The sequence below is a fragment of the Poromitra crassiceps genome (genome assembly GCF_964638095.1).
Source record: "Poromitra crassiceps genome assembly, chromosome: 3".
Lineage (NCBI taxonomy): Eukaryota > Metazoa > Chordata > Actinopteri > Beryciformes > Melamphaidae > Poromitra > Poromitra crassiceps.
In genome coordinates this window covers 3,313,600-3,335,574 of record NC_139625.1, presented here as the reverse complement: position 1 = coordinate 3,335,574, position 21,975 = coordinate 3,313,600, and the positions used below count along the sequence as shown (strand labels likewise).

The window sequence follows — 21,975 nt, the reverse complement described above, 5'->3', positions numbered from 1 at the left end:
ACTGCGTGTGGTACACTGACTGTATGCAAGTACCTCATACAACCCCATGTCAAAAAAAAACTGAACTGTCCCTTTAACTATGTTCACTGAATTCTATTCACTTCATTTCCTGACTGCTTCCTGCTTTGTTTGACATTACAGGCCCTGTGGCTGTCTGTGCTGCTTCTCAGCTCAGTGTCATTGGTTGGGTTTCTCTAAGGGTGACTGTTGATAGACCCAACCAGGTGTAGGGTTTCTCTAAAGGGTGGTGATGGACCCCGGCCAGGTGTAGATGGACAAGGCTCCCGGGGGGGGGGGGGGGGGGGGGGCGGGGGCGGGGGAGGGTGTCAAAAAGCTGCTCAAATGTTTCCCCAGCAACAAAATGTTCCTCTGATGAAAGCAAACGGGCGTCTTGTGTTGGCCACTACTGCCCATAAGAGTTGTGCCATGTATGTCTTATATATTGTCGCTGTCAGGGGACAGCCGCATATCTGCTAAATGTAATTATGGAACGAAGAAAAACACCCTTACTTTTAGCTTTGAACATGCTGTTTTGAAAGGGTTTCATAAGCCCAAGGGCGGTAGAAATTACATTTCAACCGCGAAGATTCTCTCAGAGAAATGTTCTCAACCCACAGAAACTTTCTCAACCTAAACTCCCAACTTAAGCTTCAGCCAAACTGGAGGTGAGAGGTTTTCACGAGGCAGCGATACACACATGTCCTCAACACTTGTCCCGTGTATCACCACCCTGAATGTGATTCTAAAGCATGGGTTCACTTTCTCAATGATTTGCCTGCTCCTGTGAATTATATCCATGCATTTAAATCTGCACAGTTGTGGAAAGATGTGACAAATTGCTGAGAAATGATTACCTGTGATTGTTCAAAATATGTATAATAATCCTACCATTTGCAGCCGTCATTTTTTATTTTGGTAAAGTAGGGGTATTTTGTTTCTGTTGCAGCCAGGATGTCGCGGAAAATTAGCTCGCCTACTGAGCTAAAGCTGCCAGACCTGGGTAAGCTAACCCTAACCCTAACCGTGTTGACTTTTCACTGTCTATTAGCGCTGTTCTGTTTTCCTTGCAGGCGTGTGGCTTCATTGCTTTGTTTGAAACGTCCTCTCAGTCCTGAAGTCACCGTCTCAAAATGTCTGTGCGTTGAAAGCGTTTGCCTTAACAGCGTGTGGGCCTCAATGTTCTTGTTGTGCCGATGTCAGTGGAGACACTCTGATCTGTGTTTGCACTGTGAGCAGAGGAGAGGGTGCAGCGGCAGCGCTCTCTCCACTGCACCAAGCAGCGCTTTTGTTGTCTGAAGGAGGGCAAGCAGACAGCCAGGATGTCCCTGAGGAGGGACCTCCATAGATCCTTCTCAGACCCCAGTGAGTGGACCTGCCGTGGTCTGACTTGGGCTGAAGTGGGATAACGCCTACTAACCCCCCCCCACACACACACACCACTGCTGGCGATCTTTTTTCGGAGTTGGTTTTAGTCGTTTGACACTAACACTCTCACCATGACATGTTTCCTTCTCTCTTTTTGTTTGTTTGAGGAAGTTCCACTGTGCTGCTGACTGCACTCGCACTCAGAGTTGACGATCCTGTTTTTCTTCTTCTGCAGTTTTTCCTCTGAAAAACGCACACAGCCGGTGTGTCCACCCATCCCCTTTGTGTCACACAGGCGGTGTGTCCACCCATCCCCTTTGTGTCACACAGGCGGTGTGTCCACCCATCCCCTTTGTGTCACACAGGCGGTGTGTCCACCCATCCCCTTTGTGTCACACAGGCGGTGTGTCCACCCATCCCCTTTGTGTCACACAGGCGGTGTGTCCACCCATCCCCTTTGTGTCACACAGGCGGTGTGTCCACCCATCCCCTTTGTGTCACACAGGCGGTGTGTCCACCCATCCCCTTTGTGTCACACAGGCGGTGTGTCCACCCATCCCCTTTGTGTCACACAGGCGGTGTGTCCACCCATCCCCTTTGTGTCACACAGGCGGTGTGTCCACCCATCCCCTTTGTGTCACACAGGCGGTGTGTCCACCCATCCCCTTTGTGTCACACAGGCGGTGTGTCCACCCATCCCCTTTGTGTCACACAGGCGGTGTGTCCACCCATCCCCTTTGTGTCACACAGGCGGTGTGTCCACTAGGGGCGTTGCGGTACATGTATTCGCCCCGTGAATTCACGGTATGGGCGTCACGGTTCGGTGCGTGAAGCGACACGACGAATACGTCAAATCTAGAAGGTGGTGGTAAAGCACCTAAACGCTGTTTGAACGCCATAAACACCACGGAAGAAGACGCACCAAAACAACACGAGGGCCATAGAAATCTGCGTTCACTGAATGGAACGTTTTGTGGAGAGGAAACATTACCGGGGGTCGCTCCAGCGTGTTTACAAGCCGTAGCTTCCATGCTACTAAACCACAACAATATTGAAGCGTCCAGCTGCTCCCCCTTTACCGTCGAGTGCAGAGCAGTATCCTAATGACTTTTATGACTCTGATGATTTTATGATAAGCTGTTTTGCAAATTCTGTGAACATCAAGCCAATGAGGTAAGCTTGCTAATGTAACGTTACGTAGCCGCGACAATAGTTGCGCGTCGCGGCTAAAAGTTACATAACACTGACAAGACTGTTAACTTGTAAACAAGCAACTTAAATCGCGTGAGATGACAAGCAAGATGTGGTGAGGAAGAGGGGATGACTCCTTGTCATGTTCCAATAATCCATTATGATGACCGAACGTAATCATTATGGTAAACAAAACTCGCATTCAATAACGTTAGCCTACTTACTTGCTCCCCTCCCCCGGACAGCGGGGGAGGGGAGGGTGGGAGGGAGTATTAGGCTACTCCACCTGCACTCTGTTTACTAATTTGTGTACAATAAAGATTTAAAGTGGGGGGGAAATGCCTTTGCCCTGTCAAACAGCTGGAATACAGACATCTGAGAGGGAGGCGCACCCCACACTTCACACAACTGCTGCTCTAGAGTAAAACCCGTTTGTGTGGATTGCCTTAGATCTTATTAAATAGTGGACTTCATTCCCACTTATTAGACACTATTTCTGATGGTAAAATGAGCATAAAAAGCAAAAAAACAGGAAAAAGGAAAAAATAATAATAATTTGGGATTTGTTGCTTTTTTTCTCCGTTGTACCGTATTCGTACCGAACCGTGACCTTTGTGTACCGTGACACCTCTAGTATCCACCCATCTCCTCTGTGTCACACAGGAGGTGTGTCCACCCATCTCCTCTGTCACACAGGAGGTGTGTCCACCCATCTCCTCTGTCACACAGGAGGTGTGTCCACCCATCTCCTCTGTCACACAGGAGGTGTGTCCACCCATCTCCTCTGTCACACAGGAGGTGTGTCCACCCATCTCCTCTGTCACACAGGAGGTGTGTCCACCCATCTCCTCTGTCACACAGGAGGTGTGTCCACCCATCTCCTCTGTCACACAGGAGGTGTGTCCTCCCATCCTCTTTGTGTCACACAGGAGGTGTGTCCACCCATCCTCTTTGTGTCACACAGGAGGTGTGTCCTCCCATCCTCTTTGTGTCACACAGGAGGTGTGTCCTCCCATCCTCTTTGTGTCACACAGGAGGTGTGTCCTCCCATCTCCTCTGTGTCACACAGGAGGTGTGTCCTCCCATCCTCTTTGTGTCACACAGGAGGTGTGTCCACCCATCCTCTTTGTGTCACACAGGAGGTGTGTCCACCCATCTCCTCTGTCACACAGGAGGTGTGTCCTCCCATCCTCTTTGTGTCACACAGGAGGTGTGTCCACCCATCCTCTTTGTGTCACACAGGAGGTGTGTCCACCCATCCTCTTTGTGTCACACAGGAGGTGTGTCCACCCATCCTCTTTGTGTCACACAGGAGGTGTGTCCACCCATCCTCTTTGTGTCACACAGGAGGTGTGTCCACCCATCCTCTTTGTGTCACACAGGAGGTGTGTCCACCCATCTCCTCTGTCACACAGGAGGTGTGTCCACCCATCCTCTTTGTGTCACACAGGAGGTGTGTCCTCTTTGTGTCACACAGGAGGTGTGTCCTCTTTGTGTCACACAGGAGGTGTGTCCTCTTTGTGTCACACAGGAGGTGTGTCCACCCATCTCCTCTGTGTCACAGCTGTTCTTTGAATCTTTATTTTTATTTTTTATCTTTTGTGTTTCTGTTGGGAGACCTCATTAGTCTTGTTGAAGAGACTAAAAGCTTGTGTTTCAGCTGCTGTCAGCACAGTAGCCAGCATGAATGGTTCTTGGTCCTTCATTATCAGTCCTTTCTTGGGAGGCACTGTAGTGCTCCGTGCATATCTCACTTTTTCTTCCCTACATTGAGAATGTTCCTGTCAAATCAATTAGCAGAAAAGTGAATTTGGAAACGATACAAAGCAAATGGTATCTTTTAAATGTAATCAGTGCAAGGGCATCTCAATGTCAAAGAAGGTCTGTTGGGGGACACTAGATGAAGGGTTTTTGTCATTTCTTCCTCCCTTATTGGGTGATTTACACAAACGTAATTGTTCTGCCATTCTAACCATTCTAACCATGCAACAAAATAGGGAGCCAAAGTGAACGTCGCTCCCTGCCTCTCTCAGCGTACCAGCGTCTGAAAACATACCAATGGTGGCGAGCGGAGACAGACCGTAGTCTTTTTGATCCCGTCGTTTGAACTGTGCCACGGGAGTACACACACATACAGTATCACGTTTGTCAATGTAAACAATCACTTTGCAAGTCAAGAAAGTCGCAGTTGGCGGGAAAACTGCGGCACGATAAGTTATGAATCCGAAAGCCTACGCACAACCAGTCAGTCGCGTGCGTGACGGCTCACCCGTCAGTCCATTGTTGTTGATGGTGCGTGACGTATAATGTGCGACACGAGAGACGTGGTCGTTATCTTTTAAATTCACAACATTTAAAATGGGTTACCCCCGTGGCACAATTCAAAGTGGGATCAAAAAGACTTAAAGGAACACTCTGCCCATTTTCAACCAGCTTTGTATCATTAGAACATCAGTAGTATATCAGAAAACTGTAAACTGTTTTGAAGTCTGTCATTTCATTTGACAGTTATAGAGTGTTAAAGTGTGGACCAGTGACATCACTGGTCCACACTAACTCAAATTAATAACTCATTAACTCAAATCAACTCTCAAACTGTAAACGGTTTTGAAGTCATTCATCTAGTTTGACAGTTATTGAGAGTTGATTTGAGTTAGTGTGGACCAGTGATGTCACTGGTCCACACTAACTCAAATCAATAACTGTCAAATGAAATGACAGACTTCAAAACAGTTTACAGTTTTCTGATATACTACTGATGTTCTAATGATACAAAGCTGGTTGAAAATGGGCGGAGTGTTCCTTTAACGTCTGTCTCCGTTCACCACCGTTGATATCTTTTCGGACGCCGGTGGTACGCTGAGAGAGGCAGGAAGTGACGTTCACTTTGGCCTCTCTGTTACACGATGCAGCACCAAGACGGGGCATGTGTTACAGAATAACCAGAAAGCTCTAACATCTCACTGGGTTTTGGCCAGTTTGCTGGTGGCTTTTTACGTTAACCGCTTACTCTCTTGGCTGCATGAAGGAGTCCTCTGAAATGGCCATTTTTATCATTTCACTCCCGCTGTCCAGATGCCAAGGACAACTCGTTCAGCCGCTCGCGCAGCTCCAGCGTGACCAGCATAGACCGAGAGTCCCGAGAGGCCATCTCCTCCTTCCACTTCTGCGAGACCTTTCCCCGGAAGACGGACTGCTCGCTCAGCCCCAGTCTGCTGGTGGGAACCACGCAGGGCTCCGTGCTGCTGGTGGCCCTCAGCCTGCCCCCCGGCCCCGACCAGAGGCTGCAGCAGCCGGTCGGCATCTCCTCCTGTGGTAAGCAGCTTAGGACACCTGGGTGTTTATCCACCCCGCGCGGCGCGCGCTCTCCGTGTGCGCGTCTGTCTGCATGTGATGAGAGGAAGCCTTCGCCAACATTTAGCAGTACACACGTCTCTGGCGTAAGTCACTGGCACAGCCCCCTTACTTACATACCTGCCAACATAGATGGAGCTCAACGGTCATGTGACGTGTCTTGCCCCAGAAGTGAATTCCCCATTCATTTTCTCCATAGACATTTCTGAGGTAAAAAAATCCTTATAATAACCAGTTTTAAGGCTTGAACCGAGCCAACCAGTCTTCCAGAGAGTCGTGAGTGACCATAAAACATTTCATTTTCAGCAAAAAAACAAAACAAAATCTAACCCTAACCCTAACCGCTGCATTTATTTGTTGTTTTTGCTGAAAGTGAAATGATCACAACTCTGTGTTGTGATCTGTTCTGTCGATTTATGCTGCCTTGTCGAAAAATACATGCGTGCTACCCTATGGAAAAATGGGACACTCGTGCAGTGTTTCCCCAACCATTCTAGGCCAACGACGCCCCCGCCAGGCCAGAAGAGGAAATGCATTTTATTTTCTCCTCCCCAAAATTTCAATACACTTTTATGGCATATTATTACAATACAACAATACTGTTGTTGACCGTGTTGACAGTAATAGAAGATGCCAAATCATTCAAAACAATAAGCATTTTGCCTTTAGGAGCGTCGTGCCAGCGTGCAGCGCTGTTCCAAAACATGTCAACGTGTGTCGTTGCCTGGGAAACGCACATCCCATAACACAACTGTTCGCATCGCATCCCATAATAGTATGATGATACTTGGGATGCCATTGCGAACATAGATGCGAACAGGTTAGCTAAAAGTACCCCTTCCTGACATGGCGTGGTTGGTACCAATGGATGTCTTCTTAGATTCATATGATGGCAGAAACTTCCCCCTGGCTTTGAAACAGCTGTTTGATTTGTATCACTATAAAATGGGGAGATTAACGGGAGAAGGGGTTAAAAGTACGAAAATCGGGAGTGTTGGCAGTTGTACCCTTACTTAGTTATTGCACATTAAATCAGAATTCAAGTTAAAGGGGGCACGGTGGCGCAGTGGTAGTAGCGCTGTCGCCTCACAGCTAGAATGTCCTGGGTTCGATTCCCACCTGGGCGCGTGCCCGTCCGCATGTCCTCGAGTGCCCACCGCCCGGGTGGGGTCGTCAAAAGGGCCTTTCTGTGTGGAGTTTGCATGTTCTCCCCGTGCCCCCCTGGGGGTTTCCTTCATATAGGAACCCCTTCACCAAAACATGCAATATCCTGGTCGCTGATGTGGTTCCTCCTCTGGTCGTTAACACATTGAGTGCCAAGGACGTCTGTGGACGTCCTAAAAAAAAGTAACGAGGAGTGCCAAGGACGTCTGTGGACGTCCTAAAATCATAATTCATATTATTCCATAATTCTGCTGTTTAAGGTCGTACCTAGCCAGTGAGCATGAATCCCTTCAAGGGATCACACGGCGCCACCTTAAACATCGTCACAGGAGCTGCTCCACCCACCTCAGATCCTTTACTTTGTACAGGAGACAGCGGAGAAAGCCGTGATCAAAGTGGAAACCGATGCATGCTTCAGCCAGAGCCGTATTGATTGCTCTGTCTGCAGCGGAGCGGACAGTTGGCTCGGCTGCATCCGTGCCCACAACTGAGCTCTTCTGCTTATATCTATCTTCTATCTATCTGTTTCTCCACATGATTCCCTGCCAGAAAGCCAGCACCCGAAGCCGAACGGCCAAGCCCTTTTCGTTCAGTCGCGTTTGGCACTTCCTTGTTGCGCGCTGGGATCTGTCCGGGGCAAAAACGAGTCTCTGTGCGTGTGGGGAGGAGCCCGCAGCTCGGGGGTGGAGTGGAGGGGGGTGGGGGGAGCAGGCTGCACAGAAACCACACTACGCCACCACATCAGAAAACACCAGCCAGAGTCAGTGAATGTGCTCGAAATTAGAGTGCAAAAAGTATTCATAAAAGTCACTATATCTTGAAAAGTAAAAAAAAACGGCAGAAAACCCTTGAAAGTGCACTTCTTACAGAGGCTGTCATTTCATAATGGAACTGTCTAGAAACAAAATTTCTTCTTTGGAAGAAGCAGGAGTGTTCAATGTTTCAGTAGAGTCCAGCCCTCTCAATATAGCTCTAATAGAAAAAATTCTATAGCTGTTTTCAACTGAATGGAAGTGAATCTGGCACAGGCTCCAGACAATTTTACTGAAGCGCTGTGGCACTCAATGTGTTAAGGGCGCCTGTTCGGAGGGAGGGGAACTCGTTGGAATAGCGTGATCCTCCCACGTGCTATGTCCTGCCAGGTGAAAAGAAGCGGCTGGCTACTGCCCATATCTCGGAGGAAGCATGGAGCCAGTTTCGGCTCTCCCCAGATCGGCAGAGGGTGGAGCAGCAACCAGGATAAATAATAAATTAAAATTAGCACTAACGGGGGATAAAAATGGGATAAAAAATCTGGAAGAAAATATATAAAAAAAGAAAGTGTCAACAGATTTCATCTTAGTTTTTGTCATCACAACTTTGTTGACTCCATCCTGTCCTGTCAATCACTCCTCCTGTCACTCACTAGTGTTGTCGCTTGTGTTGGTTCGAATTTCCAGGCAACTTTTCATAAACTTACCTACAGCAGCAATATATATATTGTATATTATATACATATACTGTATCTATATAGATATAGATATAGATATGTATATATATCTATATATATACTGTATGTATGTATGTATATATATATATATGTGTGTGTGTGTGTGTGTGTGTGTGTGTGTGTGTGTGTGTATATATATATATATATATATATATATATATATATATATTAATGATAATAATTGATAATAAGCCTTGTTTGTATAACACTTCGAAATAGAGTTGCAGGGTGTTTTATAGATAGTAAAATATAAATAAGTCTGTATGATAAACAATTAAATGCCAGACATTGATTAGATATTGGGCTAAAAGAGAAATCTAACTGGCAAAAACAACAGCAATGAAATAACTAAAGTGTAGTAGTATGTTTGTACTAACATCACTTTATGACAGTGAAGAATGTGCACAGTGTCGAGTGCTTATCTTCCAATGCATTGCTGACAGCCTAGAAAAGGAGGAAAAACCTGTGTGTTTGTGTGCAGGGACTCTGGTCAGACTGAAAGGAGGCATTTTGACGATGGCCCTGCTGGACGCCGCTGGAGCTCTGCTGCCCCCTTGCTACGAGGCGTGGTACGACCCCAACGCCTCGGACGAGGACAAGGAGAAGGAGAGGAGCCGCAGGCGCCGGCCCGCCTCCCCTCCCTCCTCCTCCCAGGACAGGGAGGGGGGGGGCGGGGACAGCCAGTACGCCGTGCTCTGCTCCGACAAGCAGGCCCAGGTGGTGTCCGTGCCGTCCCAGACCTGCGTCTACAAACACAACATCACAGAGAGCTCCTTCGTGCTGCGCGCCGACGTGCTGCAGGTGGGCGGCACCAACTGCCTCGCCTGCTTCTGCGCCAACGGCCACATCATGTCTCTCAGGTACGCTCAGCAACACATCATGTCTCTCAGGTACGCTCGACAACACATCATGTCTCTCAGGTACGCTCGACAACACATCATGTCTCTCAGGTACGCTCAGCAACACATCATGTCTCTCAGGTACGCTCGACAACACATCATGTCTCTCAGGTACGCTCGACAACACATCATGTCTCTCAGGTACGCTCAGCAACACATCATGTCTCTCAGGTACGCTCGACAACACATCATGTCTCTCAGGTACGCTCGACACAACACACCTGCGGCGATTCCTCCTGGTCAATGTGACCCGTAATGGTTCCTTTCAGAATAGGAGTGTCGATTTTAAATACTGTAACTCTAACTCCCTTTGACATTCTTTATCAATGTAATCTGTGTGGAGAATAATACAGTATGTGAGGCTATATCCAGCACTTGTTCTATAATTGACCATATCAGTTTTTGTGAATGCCGCTATATACTTTGATAATGATATGTAGGGTTGGACCGAGATTTTGATTGGAATTTTGAATATATATCGGGGTCAAAATTGTCCTTTTTAATTACGTTTATTTATATATAGCGCTTTAAAAAACAAAACTGTTTTGTACCAAAGTGCTTTACAGAGACACAATCCTCCACCATCGATTAGGGATGCACCGATCCATTTTTTTCACTTCCGATCCGATTCCGATACTTGAATTTGGATATCTGCCGATACCGATATTATGCCGATACCAATATTTTTCTTGAATATACAGTATAGGCAAAGATTTGGCCAATTAAAGTTTTTTTTTTTAAATATACCTTGCAAAAAGCAGACAAAATTAAGAAAATATACATGGCAAAGAAGGATACTATTATACATTATTACACAAATTACGGCCAGCTGTGTGCTGGAATTGCAACAATTTTTTTTTTTTTTTTTTTTTTTTTTCAATTCCGATCCGATCCGTGAATTAGTGCCATATCCAGGGCCGGCCCGCCCTATATGCGAACCAAGCGGCTGCCTAGAGCCCCGGGAGTTGGGGGGGGCCCCCCAATTTTTTTTTTTTTTTTTTTTTTTTTTTTTAAATAAACATAGGCTATAATATTATAGGCTATGTGTGGTAGTTAAAACATAGGTTGACGTTTATTTATGTTTGTAGTTTAAACAAAAACATAAATACTGTAGGCTACATACAACACAAAAGGCTGTTATTTACCTTTTGTCGCCACCTGGTGAGTAAATATATATGTAACTAAAACCATTAAAATTGACAACCGGTCCTGCATGTATCTACCGGTCCTTGGCACAAAAAAGGTTGGGAACCCCTGGTTTAACTGACCTGGCAACCCCTATGGCTGCTGGGTTCTACACGCTTACTTGACACTGATAGGGCTACAAACGAGCATCATTGTCATGTTTGTTTGTTTTAAATATTCTTCTAAATATGGCTAAAAGTCCAAAAACGTCAAATTTTCTTCGGCGCTGCCCTAGCGGGCAGCACCGAGAGTCCCCTCCTTACAGCACCCCCTACTTAAAAGTACTTCCAGCGCGGATGCCCCCAAACCCCCGCCCCTGGGAGGGGGCCCCTGATCTATATCCTGCTTAGGGCCCCCAGATGGCTAGGGCCGGCCCTGGCCATATCGGCACCCGATACCGATATTGGATCGGATCGGCCCCATCCCTACCATCGATATGATGCTTTAACGAGCTGCTAATCCACTTTAATCCATTTGATTATCCTGGTTTTTTGAGAGTTTTACTGTCCCTTGATGGTCTAAAGGCTTTTCCATCCCGGAAAGAATAACATTCTGGGACAAACCAGTATTGTATTTTTGGTATGAAATTTGAAAAGAATTAAGATATTGAATATCAGCCCAAATATTAGCCATTGGCAGTTTTACAAACATATTGGTTTGGATATTAGCCCCCAGAAACCTATATTCAGGGAGCATATAACTAAACAGTCAGGTTATGTAGGGCCCTTATATCGCCTGTCTTGTTTTTGTGGACACAGTTTGCCCAGTCTACGACCTCTGCTGGATGTAAACTACCTGCCCCTGTCTTGTTTTTGTGGCCACAGTTTGCCCAGTCTACGACCTCTGCTGGATGTTAACTACCTGCCGCTGACTGACATGCGGATAGCCAGGACGTTCTGCTTCTCCAACCTGGGCCAGGCTCTGTACCTCACCTCCCCCACCGAGATCCAGAGGATCACCTACAGCCAGGAGACCTGCGACAACCTGCAGGTCCCATACTCTTAACTGCTCCATCAGTCAGACTTTGACAAGTTTAAATACACGAGGGTTAAGGCATCTCACAGTCACACAGCAGGTGACTATCAAATCCAAAAATGCCTTGTGGAGACCGTTCCTCTCACGTTGTCTCAGAGACAACAAACTTACTTTGAGTTGGACTGTGTGCTTCACTACCTTGCACTATACTAGTGTAGAGACTATAGTGCTGTGTGAACATGGGTCGATCTTGCAATTAATCTTCCCATTCATTCTCATTGCAAGTAAATAGCTGACACATCCTCTCTTGGCAAATCAACTTCTGAGATCTTCATCTGTCTTCTGGGCTTTAGATATTATGTGAAATGTGTCATGAAGGGCACAAGAACGCATATCAAGAAAGACCTACTGTTTCAATGCAGTACATTCCCCCCGCCAGAGGTCATTCAAAAGCATGTCAAAAATTATATGTGCAAATAATTACGGTATGTTCATTGCAAACATATATATATATAAAAAAATAAAGTGTTGCTATATCTAATGACAGTATATATAAGTACCTTAAAAGGCAAGGTAGAGAACAAGTTAAATAATGATATGCTTTACAACTGCAAGTCAGAGTGTGTGTGTGTGTGTGTGTGTGCGTGTGTGTGCGTGCGTGCGTGCGTGTGTGTGTGTGTCCCCCTCCACGGGGAGAATGTATATTAAAATGGTAATTTGTTGACATCTGTGTGCTCTGCAGGAGATGCTTAGTGAGTTGTTTACCCCGGTGGAGACACCAGAGGCTCCAAACAGAGGTTTCTTCAAAGGTCTTTTTGGAGGAGGAGCTCAGTCTCTGGACAGGGAGGATCTCTGTGAGTGCAAGACCACCTGCAGTGTTACATCACGTCACCTTCACCCTCTTACTCTTACATTTACATACTCCTTCTTCTTCTTCTTCTGTGGCGTTTTATGGCATTTGGCATCCTTTATGTTGCATTGCCGCCTCCTCCTGGATTTATCCATCCACTGTTTCCCTACATTCTGACTCCCAATCCAGTGTGGAGTTCACAGACACCACACCAGCCATTTACATACTGTACTGGATATATTTATCATTTTCTATGCAGATTCCTATCAGTGTCACCAGTCAGGTTCCAACAGAGAACTTTTCAATTCAATTCAATTCAATTCCATTTATTTGTGAAGGGACAGTGTACATTAATCAACATTTGACAATCAGTCATGTAAATATACCCGATTTAGCCAGAAGGCTAATTTTCATCGGCGGTCCCTTTGCCTGGTGTAGATTGGCATCCTATAAAGAAAAACTTGAAGAACAATGTGTATAATATATTGAGAAGAGACCTATTTCCTAAATTTCTATTTCTACTTATTTATTTACTACAGTATTCACCTTATGTTCATACGCGGGGGTGGGCCAAATTCTTCCGGGTTGTGTTAACACGGCGCGAAATACAAAAGAACGTCAGAAGAAGAAAATTGTTTTTGGTAGCGGACAGTGCAGGGGGTAAAATAGAACGTAGCCTACTACTTTGTAGCCTGGGTAAACCCAGCCTCCACGTGACCTCTATGACCTCTATCAGTCACAAAGAAGAAACCTACGCTACAGGCATAGCCTGTGACGTCACGTTGAAGTCTGGGTTTACCCAGGCTATCTACTTTGAGCTCGGTACACAGCAAGCAAGCGGACTATCCACTGTTAGCCAGGTCAGATAACGTTATCGTCGACAATGACGAGCACGACATGCTCCGTAAAAGGAGCCTTTTACATCTATAAGACCCGCAGACGTTAACGTAATTCCCTGGAATGCGAGACTTAACGAGCCAGTTACATGGCGTTGCATTCTTAGACATTGCCGTTTGCTTTATTTCGTATGTTACATACAATTGGCTAAATTATTAGTTAATTCAGAGTTAGATGATATTGGCCGGAAGTCGTGACACAACCACACAACCGGGTCAAATGGGCGTGGCTACATAAGGTGAATAGTTAAATGCTACTTTTTCTATATACTTATTCTAAAAGATACACGTTTATTTCTTTTTTTCTTTTTACATGTTGCTTTAGTTATTGTGTTGTGTTAAATGTGAGCAACCCACCAAGTCATTTTCCTTGTATGTGAAAACATTTGAAAAATAATTAATTTTTAAAAACACTGGACTAAAAAAAGGTAGAAATCCAAACATCGTCAGTTGTAAATGCAGCAGCATGTAACTCTGGCCAACAAATCCGCACAAGAAAAGTCACATGACAAGCACATGGCATGAAGTCACATGACTTCTTGAGATGTAGTCCTTAGTGTGTGTTTGCCAGAGAAGATGGTGACAAACCAACATGCTCCACCTCACAAGTGGGGGGAGGGGCTGCTGAGGACGCCATCTTCTCTGGCAAACGCACACTAAGGACTACATCTCAAGAAGTCATGTGACTTCATGCCATGTGCTTGTCATGTGACTTTTCTTGTGCGGATTTGTTTGCCAGAGTTACTTCCTGCTGCATTTTACAACTGACAATGAACACCGAAACGTCTTGTTTTATATCGTTTTTTAATCCAGTGTTTTTAAAAATACGTTATTTTTAAAACTTCTATTACCTGGATGTCTGAGAAATGAACTTACACAGACATATGTGAAAACATTATTGGGCCAATAAGACTGATTCTGATCCATTTTAGAGCATTCAATGTCTTGCTCAGGCACACTTGATCATACGTAGGGACACTCAGGCGTCACGGGAGCAAGGGGGCGCAGCACGGGACCCGCAACTGGGGGGTAACTCGCCATTCAAAACAATGAGCGCAGATGTGAATTTTGTAAATAAACAAGACACGTACGTTAGCTTCGTTTTTTTTGCCTGAATATTAGAAAAGACCCCACTGATTCATAACGGGTATAAAGTCATGTCATAGCAGTCGGGCGCACTTAGTGACAAAGCAAGACAACAGTAAAACGGACAGGTTTTTGGATTGAGTTTGGCGTCTGTGGGCGTAACCCATAAGAGAGCGAGCCCCGATCCCTCAGTAAAAACAGCGGAAGTAACTCCAGAGGGACCCTACGTATATTGACTGTTGTAGGGACGCTAAGTGCGATATATATATATATATATATATATATATATATATATATATATATATATGACACGACAGGAATTTGTAACCCCTTTGCCTTGGATTCTCTCCGTCTCTGGCAGTTGGTGAGACGGCTGCAGGCAAGGCCTCCCGCAGCCTGGCCCAGCACATCCCCGGCCCGGGCGGCATGGAGGGCATGAAGGGGGCGGCCTCGGGGGTGGTGGGTGACCTGGCCCGCGCCCGGATAGCCCTGGACGAGAGGGGGCAGAAACTGGGCGAGCTGGAGGAGAGAACAGCAGCCATGATGGCCAGCGCAGACTCCTTCTCCAGACACGCGCATGATGTAAGCGTCCGTGTCGAGCACCTCAAACGCTTTTCTCCTTTTGAAGCCCATAGGTGGCCTTTTTCCGGACGGCTCTACATGAGTCGGCGAGTCGGTGAGAGAAATCACTCTGATTGGCTTAGTCAGCTGGTTAAGAGAAGCAGTGCAGGCACAAAACCTTCTTCCCATTATTCATCTTGATCTCATCTACACAAATATTTTCACGACGACGTTGTCTTGGGGAACGAGCCTGTCGCTGTGTGATGCAACCATTTAGTTTCTCCTTATATTTTGTCTCCGTCTCTTCCTTTCTTCTTCCACAAGCAAAAAACCAGGCAAGGACAACGCCAGTGTCATTTGCAACTTTTTATCAGACATATTTTGGATTAGAACAAAAACCGTTTACAAAACCGTTTTAAGTGGTGAGCGAGATTGGTTGACCGTCAGCTGTAGTCTCATGCAGGTGCAGAACGTACGTGCAGGTTGACCGTCAGCTGTAGTCTCATGCAGGTGGAGAACGTACGTGCAGGTTGACCTGACGTCAGCTGTAGTCTCATGCAGGTGCAGAACGTACGTGCAGGTTGACCTGACGTCAGTTGTAGTCTCTTGCAGGTGCAGAACGTACGTGCAGGTTGACCTGACGTCAGCTGTAGTCTCATGCAGGTGCAGAACGTACGTGCAGGTTGACCTGACGTCAGTTGTAGTCTCTTGCAGGTGCAGAACGTACGTGCAGGTTGACCTGACGTCAGCTGTAGTCTCTTGCAGGTGGAGAACGTACGTGCAGGTTGACCGTCAGCTGTAGTCTCATGCAGGTGGAGAACGTACGTGCAGGTTGACCATCACCTGTAGTCTCTTGCAGGTGGAGAACGTACGTGCAGGTTGACCATCACCTGTAGTCTCTTGCAGGTGCAGAACGTACGTGCAGGTTGACCGTCAGCTGTAGTCTCATGCAGGTGGAGAACGTACGTGCAGGTTGACCATCACCTGTAGTCTCATGCAGGTGCAGAACGTACGTGCAGGTTGACCTGACATCAGCTGTAGTCTCATGCAGGTGCAGAACGTACGTGCAGGTTGACCTGACGTCAGCTGTAGTCTCATGCAGGTGCAGAACGTACGTGCAGGTTGACCGTCAGCTGTAGTCTCATGCAGGTGGAGAACGTACGTGCAGGTTGACCGTCAGCTGTAGTCTCTTGCAGGTGGAGAACGTACGTGCAGGTTGACCGTCAGCTGTAGTCTCATGCAGGTGGAGAACGTACGTGCAGGTTGACCATCACCTGTAGTCTCTTGCAGGTGGAGAACGTACGTGCAGGTTGACCATCACCTGTAGTCTCTTGCAGGTGCAGAACGTACGTGCAGGTTGACCGTCAGCTGTAGTCTCATGCAGGTGGAGAACGTACGTGCAGGTTGACCATCACCTGTAGTCTCTTGCAGGTGGAGAACGTACGTGCAGGTTGACCATCACCTGTAGTCTCTTGCAGGTGGAGAACGTATGTGCAGGTTGACCTGACGTCAGCTGTAGTCTCATGCAGGTGCAGAACGTACGTGCAGGTTGACCGTCAGCTGTAGTCTCATGCAGGTGGAGAACGTACGTGCAGGTTGACCATCACCTGTAGTCTCTTGCAGGTGGAGAACGTACGTGCAGGTTGACCATCACCTGTAGTCTCTTGCAGGTGGAGAACGTACGTGCAGGTTGACCATCAGCTGTAGTCTCATGCAGGTGGAGAACGTACGTGCAGGTTGACCATCAGCTGTAGTCTCTTGCAGGTGGAGAACGTACGTGCAGGTTGACCATCAGCTGTAGTCTCTTGCAGGTGGAGAACGTACGTGCAGGTTGACCATCAGCTGTAGTCTCTTGCAGGTGCAGAACGTACGTGCAGGTTGACCATCAGCTGTAGTCTCATGCAGGTGGAGAACGTACGTGCAGGTTGACCATCAGCTGTAGTCTCTTGCAGGTGCAGAACGTACGTGCAGGTTGACCATCAGCTGTAGATGCAACAGTCGGCCTTCGTTGCCGCTACTTCTTGGAAATTCAAGTTGGGTTGTTGTGTTCCAGCTTTTAGTCCTTGCTTCTCATTACCCGCTCTCCTTCTCTCCTCTCGTCGCCCCCAGATGATGCTGAAGTACAAAGATAAGAAGTGGTACCAGCTCTGATGGCAGCTTGTGGAGCGTGTCGGACTCTGGAATCATGCGCACCACTTTTCTCCGAGGAGCTGCAGATCCCGTCGCCTTCTCTTCTCCATTTCTCTCCACGGGGGTTCTGCTCCCCAGACGGATGCTCTTTATTTTCTCTGCACAATATCTCTCACACACTCTGCATTACCTCAGTCACCGGAGGACCACTGAGGGGAGGACCACTGCGGGGAGGACCACTGCGGCCCCCCCCCCGACCGAACCAGGATGGAAAGAAATGGATAAAGTGAAGCTCGTCTGAATATCTCCCATTTCATCCGAGAAAGGGGCAGTGTTCCTTCTCCATCACTCTCAGCGACCAGAAGCGAGGGGACGCTCTCGCATCCATCAGTCACGCACTCATATATATCTCATAAATATATATATATATATATATATATATAATTATATATATCTATATCTACAAACACTGCTGTTTTGTTCAGAAAGAGGAAAGACAATTCTACTTGTGGTGGCCTGATTGCAATTGTTCGATTTTCCTTTCTCTGCCCTTTATGGTGTCTACCAAACCCGAGGAGAAAAGTCTGATGAACCCCCCCCCCCTCCCCTCTTCAAATCTAGTCCAGTCGGTAAGGTTCCAGTATCTATAGCAATGATTGGGTGAATGGACTTGTTGTCGTTTTCCTTTCTAAATTATTTTGAGGATTCCACCTCTGTCCTCCGCCCGTCTTCTATGTCCCTTTATTATTATTATTATGATGATGATGATTCTTTTTGTAGAAGGACCTTTCAAGCACTTGGTGAAGTCAGAATATGGACCGAGAGCCGATGAATGCATCGCCTCTCACCGAATAAGGGCTGGTAGTTCACTAGTTAATCACACGCCATTCTTTCCACGACATTTACAAATAGTTGTTTTAGGCGGGACAGGCCGACGGCGCGTTTTCCGAGAGTCACTTTTGTTTTATTTCAAATTAGCCTATTTATTGGAACACGGAAGATATGGAAGGAAGTAAGTCCAATAGGTTTGTGTGCTGGGCATTAAAAGTTTCTTTGATTTTGTTTCTCTGTCAACTACTACACCACCACCAGTGTGCTGGAATGTTTACCCCTTGTTGAAAGAGTTTACATCGATCGATCAGACAAAGTTGATACACTGGAAAGCGAGGAAAGCCCCACAGGGTCTTCTCATCTTGGAGCTTAGAAGGAGCTGCCACTGCGTCAACGTGTGTGAAGGATGGGCTGACGTGTTCAAGAGAAGGTTCACCTTCACGTGGTTTGCATACATGTATATTTTGGTTACAATCTTTCTTTGTGATAAAGGTTCTATCTGTTTGGCGACGATTCTTTTTTTCTTTTCTTTACACATCCTCTCTTAGCTGCAGTTTTAAGTTTGCCTTGTTTGCAATGTGTAGGGGGAAAAAGCATGTCTCTAATACAGCACGTGCCACAAAGTGTTAAGTACAATGCCGTGGGTCATCTCTCTCTTCTTCTATTGTCTTCTGCCTTCGCCTCTCATGACGCATACATGCTAACCTCTACCTATGTGTATAATCTGTGTGTTTGTGAACATACATCTATTCAGGAATATATGTATGGGCGCCAATATTTACAATACTACTACATAGATACAGTGATTTTTGTTTTTGCTTGACGGTGTTTTTCAATGTGATTCACTAGATTCACTTCTATTGTAATTGGATTTTTTTTATTTTTTTTTATATGAGGTGCGAGGATATGCTGCTATTTGTGTCAATGTAGGAGCATTATCTGTCGGGTCTTTTATTTTTGAAAAGAGAGACGAGACTTTTGTGTCCCTCCGGATCGCTGCCAAATGTTGTAAATAACGGGACAGCTGGACACAAATCTGATCAGATTCAGGCGACGCGTGACATAACGTTAGCGGCCATGTTATTTTCTGACACCAAAGAGTTGCTTAATTTCACAGAGTTGTCTTGATTTCCCTCAAATGGCACGTGTCCCCTTCTGGATTTCTTTGATAACACTCTTTAAGTGCAGAAGTCTACTGTGTGTGTGTACGTGTGTGTGTGTGAGTGGGGGGGGGGGGGGGGGGGGGTAAGATTGGCGTTAGCTTCTTCCTGTGGACTCGTCGTCACCCTCAGTACCGTCCCATACTGCTGTACGTGTGTTCAGAAGACGCGAGAAATTAATTTGTTGGGTTCATTCCAAACGGAGATATCCACCATGCAAAAGAATGTAACATCGACTTTTAGAAAACGATTGCCGGCATGAAGTAAAAACTCGAAATAGGGATCCGGTTCGATGTTTGAGATCTTTTCTTATAAAGTGGACAAATTTTAGAGGATTTAATCATCTAGACTTTGGCGAAATTGAGTTATAGATATATTGAAATGTTTTATCAAAGATGGATCATGTAGCTTTTTGGAATCAAACCCCTTCGTTTTTAGATGGCAAAATGTAACCTCCCTCTTACTGTATACTACTGAGATAAACCCACTTGAAAGAGCAATTTTGTGGGTTTTGCACTATTTTTTGTACTTAGAATAATTTTGCCAGTATGATTTTTTTTATGTATTTTTTTTTCCTTGTCCCTTTTTTCTTGTTTTTGAAAGGACCAAAATATGACAGAATTTATGCTTATCTATGTCATTTGCCAGTTATGCTGATTGCTTCACTCTCAGATTTGTTTTCAATGTCATGTTAATGATATGATATATTTATATATTTGAGAATATGAATATATATATATATATATATATATATATATATATATATATATATATATATATATATATATATATATATATAAAATGAATACCTTTAATTTTGGAATAGAATAACTCACGTTAATGTCCAAACAATGGTTGTGCATAATTATCCATTATCCAAACATGAAAATAACAATTTTCTGGCATTATATTGAACACGCTCATCTTGGATTCAAGCTTTGCTACTGCAGGAGGGACACATCTCCTCTTGGCGGGGCTGCTGAGTCTTTCTACACTGTGCGGCCTCGCCTAGAAGCGATTCACCTCGCAACCTATATTATGTCCTAAATGGTCTCTCCTATTGCACATTTGAAGGATGCATGATATTAAGTGTTTACAAACTTGAAACAACCATGTATTATCCCTCTTAGAAATTGTCTGTTCTGGCATTTGTATTTACCACCAAGTTGAACAAAACCGATGTTCCCATCGCACATCACCCGCCACTTCTCCCATTTGATCATTCATGCCAACTGTACAAGTGTGAAAGATTCTATTTATTTCATTGGATAAATACTTTTCTGTTACTGTTTTGCGTCATGAAAACTCGTGCTCACCATGCACACTGGATGAAAGGCGTTGGAATGGAAGCGTACGGGCGTACAGTTCTGTGCAGGAGAGCTCGAGGGTTTCTCAGTCGCCATTCTTCCATCTATCTGTCTTCTGGGAGATGAATATCTGTGGAGTTGCAGTATTTTCTCATAGTAGATGATTTTTGTACAGTTTTATTAAAATAAATTTCACATGGATGTCTGACTTAATCTGCTGCCACAAACAATTTAGACATGATGTAGATACAGTATATAGATATTATTGTGCAATGGAAAATAAATGTAAAACAAATCAAAATGAGTTTTTGTCTTGCGTTTTCTATGTGTCCGTTTTTATATACAGTATATTTTTTATTTATTTATCACACTGGTTACCATAAGGAAATGGTCTTTCGCCTTCCTCGCCTCCACAGGGAGATCAAAGGTCAGATCAGCTACAGTGATTCCCAACCAGGGGTACGTGTACCCCTAGGGGTACTTGGAAAGATTGGGGATTACAATTTACTTCCAACATGATTAATAAAAAGATAGTCATTCCATGTCATTACATAAGATAAGCTCAAAAACAGCCAGATTGAGGTTCATTTCATTTAATTTATTTATCTCGAACAATAAAACACAAAACAGTAAAAGATCAATCATAAACAAACAACACATTTGAATAATAAAAAAATATATACGAAAGACAATAGTTATGTTCGAGAAGGAGCAGGAAGAAGCACAATGCTTATCTTATCCTGCCCCTACGTCAACAATGAGATTTTAAATCTTATATTTAAAATAAGTAAATAAAATAAGAAGCAATTTCACAAAAGCATTTACATCATCACCACCATCATGGTTAATAAACATCTACATGTTGTCATCATCACCAACATCATGACCATCATCACCAAATGATCACCTTCATCCCTCATTTCTGTATTTCTCAAAAATAATATTCTTATATTTCTTCTTAAACTGTGACATACTTTTACACTGCCTGATCTCCTGATCCAATTCATTCCACAAAGCGACACCGCAGACAGAAATACACATACTTTTTTAGTGTGGTACGAGCACAAGGATGTTTTAAGTTACCTTTACTTCTGAGGTTCTACCATACGTCTCCTTCTTTGAACAAGCAAGGTTCAGGGGGGTCTGGTGACAAAAGGAAAAAAGAGTCCCAGCCCAAACACCAGCTGTTCAGTGAAACATATTGTATGTATGGAGAATCATCAACATACATGAGTGTGTGTGTGTGTGTGTGTGGGGGCGGGGGGGGGGGGGGGGGGGGCTACTATTGGCAAACCCACAGAATCTCTCTTTTTTTTTCATCTTTAGGGTGAAAAGGTTGTATCCAAACAACATACAATGATATTTTCTCTATTTTTTGTATTTTAATTTTTATCTTTTTGGGGGTCTTTGGAACGACTTGTAGAAATACTGTATAATATACTATATATATATATAGTATACTATATATATATATATATATATATACCGTATATATATATATATATATATATATATATATATATATATATATA

At 45.0% G+C, this 21,975-nt stretch overlaps 1 protein-coding gene across 2 annotated transcripts in view; it reads left to right on the top strand.

Annotated features, from left to right (window-relative positions):
• The window catches only part of stxbp5b (syntaxin binding protein 5b (tomosyn)), a 112,601-nt gene extending 92,750 nt beyond the window's left edge, over positions 1–19,851 (top strand). Inside the window, exons 22-29 of one of the 2 annotated variants that reach the window (XM_083633818.1) lie at positions 947–1,000; positions 1,237–1,362; positions 5,632–5,871; positions 9,045–9,423; positions 11,472–11,637; positions 12,365–12,476; positions 14,816–15,036; positions 17,125–19,851. In XM_083633818.1, coding sequence (XP_083489944.1) covers positions 947–1,000; positions 1,237–1,362; positions 5,632–5,871; positions 9,045–9,423; positions 11,472–11,637; positions 12,365–12,476; positions 14,816–15,036; positions 17,125–17,166 — 1,340 coding nt within the window. In that variant the 3' untranslated portion in view covers positions 17,167–19,851. The remainder of the gene's footprint in view (positions 1–946; positions 1,001–1,236; positions 1,363–5,631; positions 5,872–9,044; positions 9,424–11,471; positions 11,638–12,364; positions 12,477–14,815; positions 15,037–17,124) is intronic. The other variant, XM_083633819.1, reaches the window with a different exon arrangement.
• Positions 19,852–21,975: the final 2,124 nt, after the last annotated feature.